We start from the raw sequence: 17,540 nt of genomic DNA, 5'->3' as shown, positions 1-17,540 counted from the left end.
GGAATAGAGAGCCATGTATCCAAGTTTGCTGACAACACCAAGTTGGGTGGCATAATAGAGTGTAGATGGGAGCAGAAAGTTGCAAAGGGAAATTGATAGGGGCCTAACTTTGGTAGATGGAGTTCAATGTGTGGAATTGTGAAGTCATCCACTTTGGATCCAAGAAAGATAGATCAGAGTATTTTCTAAATGATGAGAAGCTGGGAACTGGAGGAGCAGAGAGATTTAGGGCTCCAAGTACAGAAATCACTAAAAGACAGGTACAAAAAAGTGATTTAAAAGGCTAATCGAATGTTGGCCTTTATTTCAGGGAGCTGGAGTACAAAGGGGTGGAAGTTGTGTTAGTTATATAAAGGTCTGGTTAGACCCCATTTAGAGTACTGCGTTTAGTTCTGGGTACTGCACCTCAGGAAGGATATATTGGCCTTGGATGCAGTGCAGATTCACCAGAATGATACTGGAGCTAAAAGGGTTAAATCGGGAGGACAGGTTGCATAGACTAGGCTTGTATTCCCTTGAGTTTAGAACATTAAGGCTTGATGTAATTGAGGTGTTTTGAGATGATTAAATGAGTTAATAGGCTAGATAGAAATAAACCATTTCCTCCGGTGGGGGAGTCAAGAACAAGGGGGTATAACCTTAAAATTAGAGCTGGGTTGTTCAGGGTTGAAGTTAGGAACCACTTCTTCAGACAAAGGTTAGTGGAAATCTGGAACTGTCTCCCCAAAAAGCTGTTGAGTCTAGGTCAATTGAAATTTTCAAACTGCAATTGATAGATTTTTGTTAGGCAAGGGTATTAAGGGTTATGGAGCCAAGGTGGATAAATGAAGTTTAGATACAGATCAGCTATGATCTAATTGAATGTTGGAATAGGCTTGAGGGGGTGAATCACCTACTTCCTGTTCCTATGTTCCTGAATCTAGAGTAAAAGTAATCTTTAATCAACAGGGAGTGACTTTTTTTTCCATGATTCTCCACCATAGTCCTCTCCAGATTGCTTATTAGTGTTGGGATGACTCACTGATACTTTCAGCCCCAAAGTGACAGTACAGTTGCTGACTTTTTGAATTAGCTCCCAAGTGTTCACAAGTAGACCATATTCCCAGAGGACATGGAGTGTTTGCAAAACACTTTACTGGGACATTTCCATAATTTTGTTCCATGGACCTGTTTCACAGACACTATCTATCTTTTGGAACAGCAAGTTCCTGTGTGAATGTCCTTCCTTTTTGCCTTCAGAATTCTACAGAAATTGTGGAGGAAATAGTGGCTCTCTGACCTTGTACAGGCAAGAACCACCAAGCCAATCTTGTTGCAGCGATAGGCTTTTTAAATTCCAACGGGAGACATAATTTGATATCCCTCCCCAAACATCTGGCAGAATTCTCTGTCAGCTAACAGTAGAGGTGAGATAGAAGAGGAGATTTGGAGGCAGTTGAGAGAGAAATGCAAAATCAGGGCAATAATATTGACAGATTTCAACTATCCCAAGATAGACTGGGATAACCACGTTAGCCATGGCTCAGTGGTAGCACTCTTGCCTCAGAGTCAGACGATTGCACAATCAAGTCCCACTCCCAAGACCTTAAAATGTCTAGGCTGATACTTCAGTGCAGTACTGAGTGCTGCACTGTCGGAGGTGCTATCTTTTGGATGAGATGTTCAACCGAGGCCCCGTCTGCTCACATGGACAAGGAACAGGAGTTCTCCCTGGTGTTCTGGTGAATATTTATCCCTCATTCAAAGGTTATAGTAGGTAGATAGGAAAGTAGGTTTGAGGTCACAATCAGATCAGCCATGATCTTAACAAATGGCAGAGCAGGTTCGAGGGGCCGAATGGCCTACTCCTGCTGTTAATTCGTATGTATTAAAACAGATTATCTTTGCTGTTTGTGGAACCTTGCTGTGCACAAATTGGCTGCCGCCTTTCCTACATTACAACAGTGACTACAAATTCAAAAGTACTTCATTGGCTGTAAAGTGCTTTGTGATGACTTGAGGTCATGGAAGGCACTATATAAATGCAAGACATTTTTTTAATGGTTTCATCAAAGTAGGAATATTTTTCAGAATGCATACAAGACGGCCTGTTACATTTTTTAATCCAACAAAGAAAGAAATATTGCTTGATATAGTTCCGAGAAATCAAGTGGATCAAATCAGAGTCGGTAAACGATTGCAAAATAATGACCACACCCTAATGAAAGTGGAAGAGACTGTGAAGAGTCAAAGGAAGTTAAGGAATTTGGCCTAAATCAACTGGACTAAAGTTAACAAAAGTTGACAAATCTGCAGTGGAGAATGTTCAAATATGCAAACGGAAAAGATTCACAACGATGATACAAGGGATGACGAACTATAGTTATGAGGGGAGACTAGAGATACTGAGATTATTTTAATTTAAGCAGAGACAGCTAAGAGATGTACAAAGATCATTAAAATGTCATGGATAGGTACAGAAACTAATCAAAAAGCCTAATGAAATGCTGGCCTTTATATCGAGAGGACTAGATAACAAGGGGGTAGAAGTTATGTTACAGCTCCAAAAAGCCCTGGTTAGATCACATCTGGAGTACTGTGTTCAGTTCTGGGCACCGCACCTTAGGAAGGATATATTGGCCTTGGAGGGAGTGCAGCATAGATTTACTAGAATGAGACCTGGACTCCAAGGGTTAAATTACGAGGCAAGATTACAAAAGCTAGTGTTGTATTCCCTGGAATTTAGAAGATTGAGGGGTGATATGATCAAAGTTTTCAAGATATTAAGAGAAACTATTTCTGCTGGTTGGGGAGTCGAGGACTAGGGGAGGTAGACTAAAAATTAGAGCCAGGAGTGAAGTTAGGAAACATTTCTACACGCAAAGTGTGGTAGAAGTTTGGAACACTCTTCTGCAAATGGCAGTTGATGCTAACTCAATTGCTAATTTTAAATCTGAGATTGATAGATTTTTGTTAACCAAGGGTATTAAGGGATATGGGGCTACGGTGGGTATATGGAGTTCAGTCACAGATCAGCCATGATCTCATTGAGTGGCAGAACAGGCTCGAGGAGCTAAATGGCCTACTCCTGTTCCTACATTCCTAGAGGATTTAATGGAGGTATATGTGGCAAAACTAATGAGTACACTGCATATGATTATGCAATAATGTGACCAGCCCCCCCCTCCCTCCGTGCCCGCCCCCCCAACATACACAAGAATGTGAGATCTCCAAAATTAAGATTACCATACAGAAAAAGTGAGACCCCCATCGACAAAGGAAAAACACCCCCATACACACAAGTGAGACCCTGTCCTCCATTCTCTGAAGTGTGGAAACCTGGAAGTTTCAGCTTTTTAAAGTTCCTGGGCCTGGAGGAATACTCTCGGCTTAAAACTTCCCCAATTGGGGAGCAGCTGCTTGCAGTCTTCTCGGGCAGGGAATTTTAAATAACTGTCCAAACCTGCTGAAGTTGGGTTTGCACACATGTGCAAAGCAAATAGGAGCTTCGCTGGCCAAATCAAAGGTGTTCATGGGCCGCATTTTTACATTACATAAAACGTACAGCACAGAAACAAGCCATATGGCCCAACAGGTCCATGCCAGTGTTAATGCTCCACACGAGCCTCCACCCATCCTTCTTTGTCTAACCCCATCAACATACCCTTCTATTCCTTTCTCCCTCACGTGTTTATCTAGCTTCCCCTTAAATGCATCTATGCTAGTTGCCTCAACTACTTGTGGTAATGAGTTCCACATTCTAACCACTCTCTGGGTAAAGAAGTTTCTCCTGAATTCCCTATTGGATTTATTAGTGACTATCTTATATTTATGGCCCCTAGTTCTGGTTTTCCCCTTCAAATGGAAACACTTTCTCCATGCCTACCCTATCAAACCCTTTCATAATCTTAAAGACCTCTATCAGGTCACCCCTCAGTCTTTTCTTTCTGGAGAAAAGAGCCCCAGCCTGTTCAATCTTTCCTGATAGGTATAACCTCTCAGTTCTGGTATCATCCTAGTAAATCTTTTTTTGCACCTTCTCCAGTGCCTCTATATCCATTTTATAATCTGGAGACCAGAACTTATATATTCGCAGTATTCCAAATGTGGTCTAACCAAGGTTCTAACAAGTTTAACATAACATCCCTGTTTTTCAATTCTGTCCCTCTAGAAATGAACTCCATTGCTTTGTTTGCTTTTTTATGGTCTTATTAACCTGCGTCGCTACTTTTAGGGATTTGTGTATGTGTACCCCTAGATCCCTTTGCTCCTCTACCCCATTTGGACTCTTATTTTCCAAGGAGTATTTGGACCCCCTTATTCTTCCTACCAAAATGTACCACTTCATACTTGTCTATATTGAAATTCATTTGCCAATGACACACCCATTCTGCAAGTTTATTAATGTCATCCTGTATTTTGTCACAGTCCTCCTCAGTATTAACTATAATCCCCTCCCCGCCCTGAATTTCGTGCTGTCAGCAAATTTTGAAATTGTACTTCCGAGTCCAAATCATTTATGTAAATGGTGAACAGTGGCCCCAGCACTGATCCTTGAGGAACACCACTTCCCACCTTTTAGTCAGACTGAGTAACTACCTTTAACCCCTACTCTCTTCTGTTTTGTAGCCAGCTTGCTATCCATTCTGCTACTTGTCCCGTGACTCCACATGCTCTGACCTTGGTCATGAGTCTACTATGTGGTACCTTATCGAGGGCCTTTTTGAAAATCCAAATATTATATCTACTACATTACCCTTGTCCTCCCTTTCTGTTACTGTTTTCCCTTTTCTAATGAATTTTTATATATATGTAATAGTGCCTCTGCTATCTGTTTCCTAACTTCTTTTAATATGTGCAGATGCAATCCATCTCGGCCAGCGGTTATCCTCTCTACGTTTCATTAGTTTATCAATTATCCATCCCTTTTCTAGCTTTCTTTTTTGATATCTTCTTCTAATGTCATGCCTACCATATTTGTCTCCTTGGTAAATACTGAGGCAAAGTAATTATTTAATATTTCTGCCATTTCGGTGTCATTACCCATGAGTTTATCGTATGTATCCCTATCCTGATTTTTCTTTTGTTATTTGTGTCTGTAAAATACTTCATTCTTTCTTTTCATATTCTTTGATAATTTAATTTTGTAATTTCTGTCATCCTCTCCATTGTTGCCTATGTACTTAATGTATGCCCTTTTCTTTAAGTTTCATTATTGGCTAGTTTGTTCTTGCTTTTTAGGTGGGATATATTTCTCCTGGACTCTCGGTCACCATTTTAAATGTTTCCCATTGCTGTTCTATTTCTTTCAGTTAATTTTTCCAGTTTATTTTCCCTAGTTCCATTCTCATCCCCTGAAAATCAGCTTTTATCCGATTTATTAATTTGGCCTTTTTCTTACTTATATCCTTCTCAGTCTTTTATCTTAAACCTTATGTTCTGATCACCATTGCCTAGATGTTCCCCTATGCTTACTTCTCATCTGTTCTGGTTCATTTCCCATTACTAGATCCAGCAATGCTTCCTCTCTTGGGCTTTTTACATAATGGGTAAAAACTCCATTCCTTGTACTCCTTTACCTACCTCTTGACAGTTTGTGAGGGTAGTTAAAATCTCCCATGATGATTATTCTATGTCCTTTACACATTTCACATATTTGCTTATATATTTCTTCCTCTACCTCCTTTCCACTATTAGGTGGTCTATAGTAAGCCCCTATCAGCGTGATTGATCCCTTCTTGTCTTTTATTTCAATCCATATGGATTCTGTTTCTATCCTTCTGTTAGTTATGTCCCTTTTTTTTCTACTGCCATATGTTATCTCTAATTAATACAGCTACCCCACCCCCTTCCTTCCCTGTCCTTTCTCATTATGTTATAACCTGCAATATTTAGTTGCTAGTCCTGTTCTTTATGTAGCCATGTTTCAGTTATTCCTACTACATCTGGTTCCTCGCTACAGATTATTGCCTCCAGTTCCCCTGTCTTATTTTGGATGTTGTGCACATTGCTGTGCAAGTAGTTTAATTCATCTTTAATAGTTCCTTTTACTTTATTTTTAAGAGTCCTTTTATACTTATGTTTTATAACTCATGTCCTGTTCTTTTATCTTTAGGCTTTTGCTATTGCTACCAGATCCCTCCCCTCACCTTGCTATTTTAAAGCCTTATCCAACACCCTATTTATCCTTTTTGCTAGGGCTCCAGTTCAGGTGGAGCCTGTTCCAGTGGCACAGCTCATTCCTGTCCCAGTACTGGTGCTAGTGTCCCACCTCCTTCCCACACCACTCTTTCAGCCACACATTCACCTTTCTGATATGCAGCTTCCTGGGCTCTCGGTTGCAATGGCAGTGGACTCTATATATCCCGCTGATTATAGAATCCCCAGTGATTACAACCTTTCTATTCTAATCTGACTTCACAACTGCCTCATGCTCCATGGTGCTGGTTAGCATTCTGGACGTCCTCCCTGCGGCCTTCATCCTTATCCTCGCAGCTATCGAGTGCCTCGTACCTGTTGGATAGGCCCAGTGTCTGCGACACCTCCTTCTCTACCTCACTGAAGGTTCCCGCTACCTTGCTGACTAACAGTCACATTCTCCCCTTTCTGCACCAGTGCTTTCCTCTGAGCTGTGACTGTACTCGAGATAAAACTATCCAGATATTCCTCCCCATCCCTTATGTGTCTCTAACTCACACTCCAGCTCAAAGACTCTGAGCTGGAGTGTCTAAAGTCAGAGACATTTACTGCATATATGGAAACCCGGGACAGTATCACTGTCTACAACTTCCACGTATCACAGTCCTGACACAATGTACTGCCATTTCATGTATATATGTAGCTTGATTTTGAAATAATTAGTAATTACTTAGTCTTTATTTTAGTATTTTTTAATTAAAGTTTTAAAAGTTGATATTATTTTATGGTCCCTTAGGAACTCCTCTCTTTGCACCTAATTCCCACACTCGCCAAATTCCCAGTTGAGTCCTCACTCTGTTAGCAATTCACTCTATTAGCAGTTCACTCTCTGTCCTTACCAACCTCTGCTCAAGTGCATTTGGCCCATGGGTGGCTGCCTCTTGGACACCCCTGCCTTACTTCAGCCTGTCTACAACCTTGTGATTTATCGCTCGCTCTTCTACTTAAAGCAGTGCACTCTGCACTTCTTATCCAGCTGTATGGTCTGCCAGCTCTAATTTTATTTTTACTCCTAATTCCATAGTTTTATCGGTGAGTGCAGTTTTGGGGCAGGCAGAAAAAGAAACATTCTACATTTCACTTCACTTCTTTAAATCATGGCAATTGTGTTCATAAATCTCCCCCTCATGCATGCAGGAGCTCGTCGTGCACAATTAGGGGCCAAGTTATGGCAGGAGTAGCTCTAAGCAGTGCAGCAGGTGGATATGCTGCTGTGCAATGTACCTGCTTAACGAGTGCTCATTCCCGATATTCTACCTTAGTTCAAAGGAACTGAAGGTGGTACAGTTGAAAAATGTTTTTAATGGACATGTACTGTTTCACAATGAATTACATCCTCCATTTAAATTGCATTTCTTATTTGTGATATCTGGAGAACCTAATTTAAACAATAAGAACGTCTGCACCCAAAGATGACCTATGTTCCTTCTTGGTCAATCTCAATTGCTGCTACACTCTTCTTAACTGCTGGCTGACTGAATTATGTGATTTTTCAGAAAGTCCCTGTCAACATTTAGCAGCATTTTCTTTTTGTTTCATTATCATTTAAAACATTAATTATTCTTTTTGTTTTGCCTTTTTTCATAGTATTTTATTAATCGACTTGGCTACCGTCTGCATTTTTCTTGTAGGATTTGTAGCATGATTTACATGCGTTCAAGTACAATAATCAAAAGGGTTTAACTAACTGCATGTCACTTTTTTTCCTAACATGCTGATTCTATCCTGCGTTTCAGTTAGTGCCATACAATGTTATTTTTTTTGGTTACATACCATTTTGTTACACTTTATGCAGCAATCTCTGAATTTATTGCATTTCCTCACCAAACTTCGGAAAACAGAGAATCGAAGAGAACCACTTCGTATTGATTCAGGAGAATATTGCAGTGCTGGAGAGAGAGGATGTCCTGAAAGGGTCAAGGACAGAATCTATTTGGTTAGAATTAAGAAACAATGGAGGTGCCATTACACTACTGGGTGTATTCTATAGGCCACCAACTAGTGGGAAAGATAGAGGAGCAAATTTGCAGGGAAATTAGCGAGAGGAGCAAAAACTATAGAGCAGTGATAATGGAGGACTTCAACTATCCTCATATAGAGTGGGATAATAATAGTGTAAAAGGCAACAAGGGGGAGGAATTTCTGAAGTGTGTTCAGGAGAACTTTCTTCATCAGTATGTTTCCAGCCCAATGAGGAAGGAGGCATTGCTGGATCCAGTTCTGGGGAATGAAGTGGGTCTAGCGGAGCAAGTTTCATTGGGGGTGCATTTAAGGAACAGTGATCATAGTATCATAAGGTTTAGATTAGTTATGGAAAAGGACAAGGAGCAATCTAAAGTAAAAAAAAAATACTTAATTGAAGGAGGGCTAATTTCAGTGGGTTGAGATCGGATCTGGCCCGGGTAAATTGGAATCAAAGATTAGCAGGCAAACTGATCGAACAATGGGCAGCCTTTAAAGAGGAGATGGTTCAGGTACAGTCTGGGTGCATTCTTAAGAGGAGGAAAGGTAGGGCAACCAAAGCCAGAGTTCCCTGGATGACAAGAAATGGAGAGCAAGATGAAGCAGAAAAAGGGGGCATGTGACAGATGTCAGGTTCATAATACAAGTCAGAACCAGGCTGAATATAGAAAGTTCAGAGAAGTGAAAAAGGAAATGAGGGGCAAAGAGACAGTATGAGAATAGACTGGCAGCTAACTTAAAAGGGAATCCAAAAGTCTTCTACAGGTATATAAATAGTAAATGGGTAGTAAGAGGAGGGGTGGGGCCGATTAGGGACCAAAAAGACCTATGCATGGAGGCAGAGGGCATAGCTGAGGTACTAAATGAGTACTTTGCATCCAAGGAAGAAGATGCTGCGAAAGTCACAGTTTAAAAAGTGTAGTTGAGATACTGGATGGGCTAAACATTGATAACGAGGAGGTACTAGTAAGACTGGCTGTACTTAAAGTAGATAAGTCACGTATGAAGTAAGGGTGGAAATTGCAGAGGTGCTGGCTCTAATCCTCCTTAGCAATGGGGATGGTGCCAGAGGACTGGAGACTTGCAAATGTTATACCCTTTTTCGAACAAGGGTGTAAGGATAAACCCAGCAATTAAAGGCCAGTCAGTTTAACCTTGATGGTGGGGAAGCTTTTAGAAACAATAATCCGAGACAAAATTAATAGTCACTTGGACAACTGTGGATTAATAAAGGAAAATCATCCAGGATTTGTTAAAGGCAAATCGTGTTTAACTAATTTGATCGAGTTTTTTGATGAGGTAGTAGAGGGTTGATGTTGTGTATCTGGACTTTCCAAAGGCATTTGATAAAGTGCCACGTAATAGGCTTGTCAGCAAAGTTGAAGCCCATGGAATAAAAGGGGCAGTGGCAGCATGGATATGAAAGTGGCTAAGTGACAGGAAACAGAGTAGTAATCAGTTGTTTTTTGGACTGGCAGAAGGTATACAGTGATGTTCCCTAGGGGTCAGTACTAGGACCACTGCTTTTTTTTGATATATAGAATCATAGAACGTTAGAAGGCGGCCATTTGGCCCTTTCTGTCCGTGCCAGCCGAAAAAGAGCTGTCCAGCTTAATCCCGCTATCCAGCTTAATCCCACTTTCCAGCACCTGGTCTGTAGCCCTGTGGGTTACGGCACTTCAAGTACACATCCAAGTACTTTTTAAATGAGTTGAGGGTTTCTGTCTCTACCACCCTTTCAGGCAGTGAGTTCCAGATCCCCATCACCCTCTGGGTGAAAACAATTCCTCCTCGGCTCCACTCTAATCCATCTACCAATTACTTCAAATCTATGCCCCCTGGTCACTGACCCCTCTGCTAAGAGAACTGGGTCCTCCCTATCCACTCTATCTAGACCCCTGGTAATTTTATATACCTCAATTAAATCTCCCCTGAGCCTCCTTTGTTTCAAAGAAAACAACCTTAGCCTATCCAATCTTTTCTCATAGCCCTAGCAGCATCCTCGTAAATCTCCTTTGTACCCTCTAGTGCAATCACACCTTTCCTGTAATTTGGTGACCAGAACTCTCTGCAGTACTCAAGCTGTGGCCTAACCAATGTTTTATACAGTTCCAGCATAACCTCCCTGCTTAGATGCCTTGGCTAATAAAGGAAAGTATCCCATATGCTTTTTTAACCACCTGTCCTACTACCTTCGGGGGTCTGTGAACATGCACTCCAAGGTCCCTTTGTTCCTCTACACTTCTCTGTATCCTCCCATTTATTGTGTACTCCCTTGCCTTGTTTGCCCTCCCCAAATGCGTTACCTTATACTTCTCTGGATTGAATTTCATTTACCACTTTTCTGCCCACCTGACTAGTCCATTGGTACCTTCCTGCAGTCTACAGTGTTCCTCCTCACTATAAACCAAAAAATGGCCAATGTTTGTATCATCTGCAAACTTCTTGATCAAGCCCCCCACATTCAAGTCCAATCATTAATATATACCACAAAAAACAAAGGACCTAGTACTGAGCCTTGCGGAACCCCACTGGAAACAGCTTTCTAGTTGCAAAAACACACGTCAACCATTACCTTTTGCTTCCTGCCACTGAGCCAATTTTGTATCCAACTAGCCACTTTCCCTTGCATCCCATGGGCTTTTACTTTTTTGACTTGGACTGAGGTGCATTAATGACTTGGACTTGGGTGTACAGCATGCAATTTCAAAATTTGCAGTTGACACAAAACTTGGAAGTGTAGTAAACAGTGAGGAGGCTAGTAATAGACTTCAAGAGGACACAGACAGGCTGGTGGAATGGGAGGGCACATGGCAAATGAAATTTAATGCAGAGAAGTGTGAAGTGATACATTTTAGTAGGAAGAATGAGGAGAGGCAATATAAACTAAATAGTACAATTCTAAAGGGGGCGCAGGAACAGAGAAACCTGGGGGTATATGTGCTCAAATCTTTGGTGGCAGGACAGGTTGAGAAAGTGGTTAAAAAAGCATAAAGGATCCTGGGCTTTATAAATAAAGGCATATAGTGCAAAAGCATGGAAGTTATGTTGAACCTTTATGAAACACTGGTTTGGCCACAGCTGGAGTATTGTGTCCAATTCTGGGCACCGCACTTTAGGAAGGATGTGAGGGCCTTAGAGAGGATGCAGAAAAGATTTACTAGACTGGTTCCAGGGATGAGGGGCTTCAGTTTCGTTGATAGACTGGAGAAGCTGGGGTTGCTCTCCTCAGTGCAGAGAAGGTTGAGAGGAGATTTGATAGAAATGTTCAAAATCATGAAGGGTCTATACAGAGTAGATAGAAAGTATTCCCATTGGCGGAAGGGTCGAGAACCAGATGACACAGATTTAAGATGATTGCCAAAAGAACCAAAGGTGACATGTGGAAAACTTTTTTACACAGCGAGTGGTTATGATCTGGAATGCGCTGCCTGAAAGGGTGGTGGAAACAGATTCAATCGTGGCTTTCAAAAAGGAATTAGATAAATACTTGAAGGGAAAAAAGTTGTAGGGCTACAGGGAAAGAGCAGGGGAATGGGACTAACTGGATTGCTCTCACAAAGAGCCGGTACAGGCTAGATGGCCCGAATGGCCTCCTTCTGTGCTGTAACCATTCTGTGATGCAATGACCACTGACTGGTGACTCAGGCAGTCAGCCCAGGCTCAGCTCATTATTTCTATTGAACATCTGATGTTGAGTCTGGCTAGAAAAGGGGAATTTTTGGAAGGTTCAACTGAAGCATTGCCTAATCAGCCATCACATGATTGCTCAGAATCAAATCCATGCAGCCAGTCTTTAAATGACTGATGTGTAAAGAAAAGTCAGAGGATCATAATTCCCTTGGAGCATACTGCAAACAAACTTGAAATGGACATATTGGGCTCGAATTTTGGACATCCGAGCCAGCACGTTCATGGTGGGGGGCTCCAAAAATCAGGGCTTCCCGGGGCGGGTCCGGAGCCCGGCTCCAACCCGCCCACTTCCGGGTTCCCCAGTGACGCACTTAGATGCGGGTGGGGTTTTCATCTCAACTGAGCGTGTATCCCCTCCTGGGGGAAACACTCCCAGTTGAAATGGACGTGTTGCAGCCACCAGCCTGTGGCAGCTGCAAAGGTCCATTTGACGGGGGCGGGGGAAGTCCCTCACTCATTGCAGGAGGCCACTCTGTTACTTTGGACAAAGTTTGGCCTCCACCATCCTCCTCCGAACAATAAAATTCACCAAATTGGAATCTCAACCCGGTGTGCAGACACATTTACCTACCTTGCAGACCCCCTCAAACGTACATCTTCTGGATGGGGGCCGCCATAGCTGCAGTCATGACCTCGGAGGACGGACAGCCACGCCGTCCACCGCTGACGCGTGGAACTCCACAACACAGTGCTGTGACATCCATCTGCACAGCAGGAGGGAGGGCAACCGCAGAGAGAGATGCGTCGCAGAAGGCACTACCCTCGCCCCAGGGTCTACAGACCGAGGCTCAGCTTCCTGCACACGGAGGCTCGGTCACTCGACATGTAGTCGTGGTCATCTGCAGCCTCCTTCATGCCGAGCTGCTCCCGGCTGGCCCGAGCACCATCTTCTTACCTGTCGCTGTCAAAGTCACCACTGCCCTCAACAACTTCTCCTCTGCATCCTTCCAGGATGCCACCGGGGACATTGCCGACGTCTGTCGTCTGCACAAAAGAGCCCTGCAAATACACCTACACTCACTCTGCAGTGACCCAATGGGTGGTATCGGTTGTGGGTCTTCGTGGTGATCCTCAGGAAAGGGCATTATTGCACAAATCAGACAAGATTTGCAAAGATGTGGCAGTAGTGATGACCATATAATATGTAATGTGAGTTGATCAGAAATCAAATATAAGTAAAAACCATGATAAACCCTCAAACACCCTTGTGCATCCCCTTCATGCTCATGACATGTTTGCCTTACGCTTCCTACTACACATATGTGATGCATGCCCTGTGGCTGCAACACAGGTAGTGGCAGGTTGGGTGAGGCTGACCGTGAAAGAGATGCATGAGAGGGTGAGTGAGACGGAGCCATGAGATTGTATGTGGATTGGGTTGAGTGGTAGTGGCGGGATGAGTACTGGCGAGGTGAGTAAGTGCAGGTAAGATGAGGATGAGCTTTGAGTGGGTGTGAGGAGTGATGTGACAGAGTAGTGTTGGCAGTGCAGAAGGAGATGTGGGGTGGAGGCGGTGATGTGGCAGACGGAGTGTAGGGGAATGAGTAAGTGTACTCACTTCGGCTGACCTACTTAAGTCATTGAAGCGCCTCCTGCACTGTATGCAGGTGCGTGATATGTTGGTGCTGGTGACCTCCTCTGCCACCTCGAGCCAGGCCTTCGTGGTGGCCGAGGCAGGCCACTTCCTCCTGTACGCTGGGGCGAAGATCTCTGTCCTCCTCCTCCTCCTCACCCCATCCAGTAGGACCTGGAGTGAGGCATCAATAAACCTGGGAGCAGCCTTCCCCCTCGGCTGCTCCATGCTGTAATTTTGGCTCCTTTCTACAGCATTAGTCAGTGGAGGACTGCCCTTTTAAATAGGGCTCCTCCAGCTGACAGCCTATGATGCGAGTGCGCAGTCCGCCCGCTGCGTAGCTTTCCAGCGCGAAACCAGGAAGCCAAGGTAAGTGGCTTCAATTAGGCTGCGATCGCGTGCGGAGCACCCCGCATTCACTAGGCGCGTTACCCACATGCCCTGTCAACCCGCCTCCCTCCTAATATCAAGCCCATTAATTCCTCAGCCCACCTCAGCATCGACTTTCACAAATTATGTGGATCACCAGAATATTATGCTTTCTAAGGAAAACAAACATTCTGTGGATGAGCCAAGGAAATAGCCTTCAAAACCTCAAACAATTTAAAAGATGAAACTGTAAATCCTTGGGTGTCCACATATCGCTATTGCTCATTAGAAAACCTCACCATGTTAGTAAATGGTAGTGAAATGAAGAAACATTCTTCCTTGCTTAATTCAAATCTGGATTTGCTTTTAAAATGGAAAACCAGGAAAATGAGAAATTGGGACTATGTCTAATTCAGCAAAAAAAGTCAAGTCATTGCATAGTTTGCCACTATGATACAAGGCTTCTGGGTTGGCTTCAAGTGAGTCAAATTCCTGAGGGTCTATCCATCATGTTTAATGAAGGCAGTAAATGGTAAATATAACCAAGGAAATAAAGCTCAGTGGGATAATTTTTAGCATTCAGTAAAGCCTCAATGCCATCATATTTCACACAGCCAGCAAATAACCAAACTGAAAATCCGTTTGCATGTCTGGTCATCCCTCGTCAGTCCAACATACTAAAGGTTAGCTCTTCAAGCAAGCCACTGAAAGACTTGAGTAATGTCTAAAGTACTTCAGCAGTGAGCCTGCCTTCTAGACCTAGGCCAGGCAGTGACTTTGGTAATCAACACAGCACTTCTACTAACCCACGTTCTGAAAGTACTGTTCAAATCTAGCAGCATGTCAAGTAAGCATTCCTCATTCAGATGATTCCTTTCTGTACTGCTATCAGTAATCATCTGGTAGCTTTTATTGATCTGGTCTTGGTGGCTTGTGGTGAGCTTTGCTTTCTGTGATTTACTTCCATAATTTACTTTTCTTCCTTTTTATAAAGGTTCTGTGAAATTATGAGCCAAAACATTACATGAAGCATTTGCTTTGAATTTTTTTTAAAAACTACTGATTAAAACTGGTGTGTTACATCAACTTGGGATGATTTTAGTGGGCTTGTGGTGAAGAATGAGCCACGTTTCTGTTGCTCCATCAGTGCATTCCTTTTGAATTTTCGGTAATTTTTTTTTCCAAATTCAACTTACCTACCTGCAATCAGATGTAGCATCAGTGGCTTTGGTTTAACTCTGCTCTTTTTCGAAAGCTAGGTCTTCTGCAACAACAGCGAGTTGGTATTGAAGCACTTCAAGTTTGTTGTCTTCTTTTACCCCCGGAAAACCGAAGAAAGCTTCAGCTCCTAATGCGAATGATGGCTCGAATTGCTCATAATGTCACAATGCCACCTCTTCATGATGCTATTGCTACCAGAATGCTGGTGAGTTTGACAGTTGACTCAATTTATCAAAGTACTTTGTTAATCCTAAAGTCATAAGTCATGAGCTAAACCCAAAATGGTCAAGAACTTCAGCTTGTTCAATGTAGTTTATTTTATTATTTACTTCTGTATGTTCTCCACTGTACATCAATGATCAAGGATATTTGCGGAAAAACTTTTTCAGATAAAATTCAATAAAAATGTCACAACTTGCCAAAATAAGCTAATTGTCTGACATTGGATATAATATGGTATATTTTCCAGTCCCAGGATTCAAGAGGTTTTTAATAGTGAAAAAAAATGGTAAAATATTAAAATTAAAGGCTCTTTATTTGAATGCATGAAGCATTCGTAACAAGATAGACGAATTAGTGGCACAAATAGAGATATATGGGTTTGATCTAGTAGCCATTACAGAGACATGGTAGCAAGGTGACCAAGGTTGGGAACTAAATATTCCAAGGTACTTGAAGTTTCAAAAAGACAGGCAGAATGGAAAAGGAAGGGGGGTAGCCCTGAAATTAAAGGATAACATCAGGACAGTGGTGAGAAAGGATCTTGGCTTGGAGGATAAGGAAGTAGAATCCGTATGGGTGGAAATAAGAAATAACAAGGGGCAGAAAACACTGGTGGGAGTAGTTTATAGGCCCCCTAACAGTAGCTATACCATTGGACATAATATTAATCAAGAAATAATAACGGTTTGTAATAGTGCAATAATTGTGGGGCACTTTAATCTTCATATAGACTGGACAAATCAAATCGGCAAAGGCAGTCTGGAGGACGGGTTCATGGAATGCATTCGAGACAGTTTCCTAGAACAATACGTTGTGGAACCAACCAGGGAATAGGCTATTTTAGATCTTGTATTATATAATGAGATAGGGTTAATTAGTAAGCTCACAGTGAGATCCTCTGGGGAAGAGTGATCATTATATAATAGAATTTCACATTGAATTTGAGAATGATGTACTTAAGTCAGAAACTAGAGTCTTAAACTTAAGTAAAGCCAATTACATAGGTATGAGGGGCAAGTTGGCTAAGGTAGATTGGGAAATTAGTTTAAAAGGTATGATGGTAGATAAGCAATGTCAAACATTTAAAGAAATATTTCAATATTCTCAACGAATATACATTCCATTGAGAAATTAAAAACTCCACAGGAAAAGTGATTCATCCGTGGCCAACTAAAGAAGTTAAGGATAGTATTAGATTAAAAGAAGAGGCTTATAATCTTTCCAAGAAGAGTAGTAAGCCTGAGGATTGGGAGAGTTTTAAAAACCAGCAAAGGATGACCAAAAAATTGATAAAATGGGAGAAAATAGAATATGAAAGTAAACTAACAAGAAATATGAATACAGATTGTAAGAGCTTCTACAAATATATGTAAAAAGGAAGAGAGTAGCAAAAGTAAACGTTGCTCCCTTAGAGGCTGAGACACGAGACATTATGATGAGGAATAAGGAAATGGCAGAGACATTAAACAAATATTTTGTATCTGTCTTCACAGTGGAAGACACAAAAAGCATATCAGGAATAATGGGGAACCAAGGGTCTAATGAGAGTGAGGAAGTTAAAGTAATATCAGGTGAGAAAAAGTACTGGAGAAACTAACGGGACTAAAAGCTGATTAATCCCCTGGACCTGATGGTTCACATCCAAGGATTCTAAAAGAGGTGGCTGCAGAGATCATAGATGCATTGATTATGATCTTCCAGAAATCCCTAGATTCTAGCAGATTTGAAGGTAGCAAATGTTACCCTGCTATTCAAGAAGGGAGGGTGAGAGAAAACGGGGAACTACAGGCCAGTTAGTCTGACGTCAGTCATCGGGAAAATGCTGGAATCCATTATTAAGGAAGTGGTAACAGGGCACTTAGAAAATCATAATATGATTAGGCAGAGTCAACATGGTTTTATGAAAGGGAAATCATGTTTGTCAAACACATATTAGAGTTTTCAGGGTGTAACTAGCAGGGCAGATAAAGGGGAACCGGTGGATGTAGTATGTTTGGATTTTCAAAAGACATTCGATAAAGTGCCACATAAAAGGTTGTTACGCAAGATAAGGGCTCATGGGGTTGGGGGTAATATATTAGCATGAATAGAGGATTGGTTAATGGACAGAAAACAGAGTGGGAATAAACAGGTCGTTTTCAGGTTGGCAGACTGTAACTCGTGGAATGCCGCAAGAATTGGTGCTTGGGCCTCAACTATTTACAATTTATATTGATGACTTAGATGAAGGGACCGAGTTTAATGTATCCAAGTTTGCTGATGATACAAAGCTAGGTGGGAAAATAAGCTGAGAGAGGGTCAGAGTCTGCAAAGGGATATAGAC

General features: G+C 42.0%; 1 protein-coding gene across 1 annotated transcript in view; it reads left to right on the top strand.

Annotated features, from left to right (window-relative positions):
* Window positions 1–17,540, top strand: part of LOC137331187 (DEP domain-containing protein 1B-like) — a 50,150-nt gene that overhangs the window by 23,861 nt on the left and 8,749 nt on the right. The window contains exon 8 of the mRNA XM_067994837.1: window positions 15,034–15,200. Within this exon, the coding sequence (XP_067850938.1) occupies window positions 15,034–15,200 (167 nt within the window). The remainder of the gene's footprint in view (window positions 1–15,033; window positions 15,201–17,540) is intronic.

The sequence above is a fragment of the Heptranchias perlo genome, chromosome 1 (assembly GCF_035084215.1).
Source record: "Heptranchias perlo isolate sHepPer1 chromosome 1, sHepPer1.hap1, whole genome shotgun sequence".
Classification (NCBI taxonomy): domain Eukaryota; kingdom Metazoa; phylum Chordata; class Chondrichthyes; order Hexanchiformes; family Hexanchidae; genus Heptranchias; species Heptranchias perlo.
The sequence above is the reverse complement of the archived record's forward strand: the minus strand, read 5'-3'. Positions and strand labels throughout refer to the sequence as shown.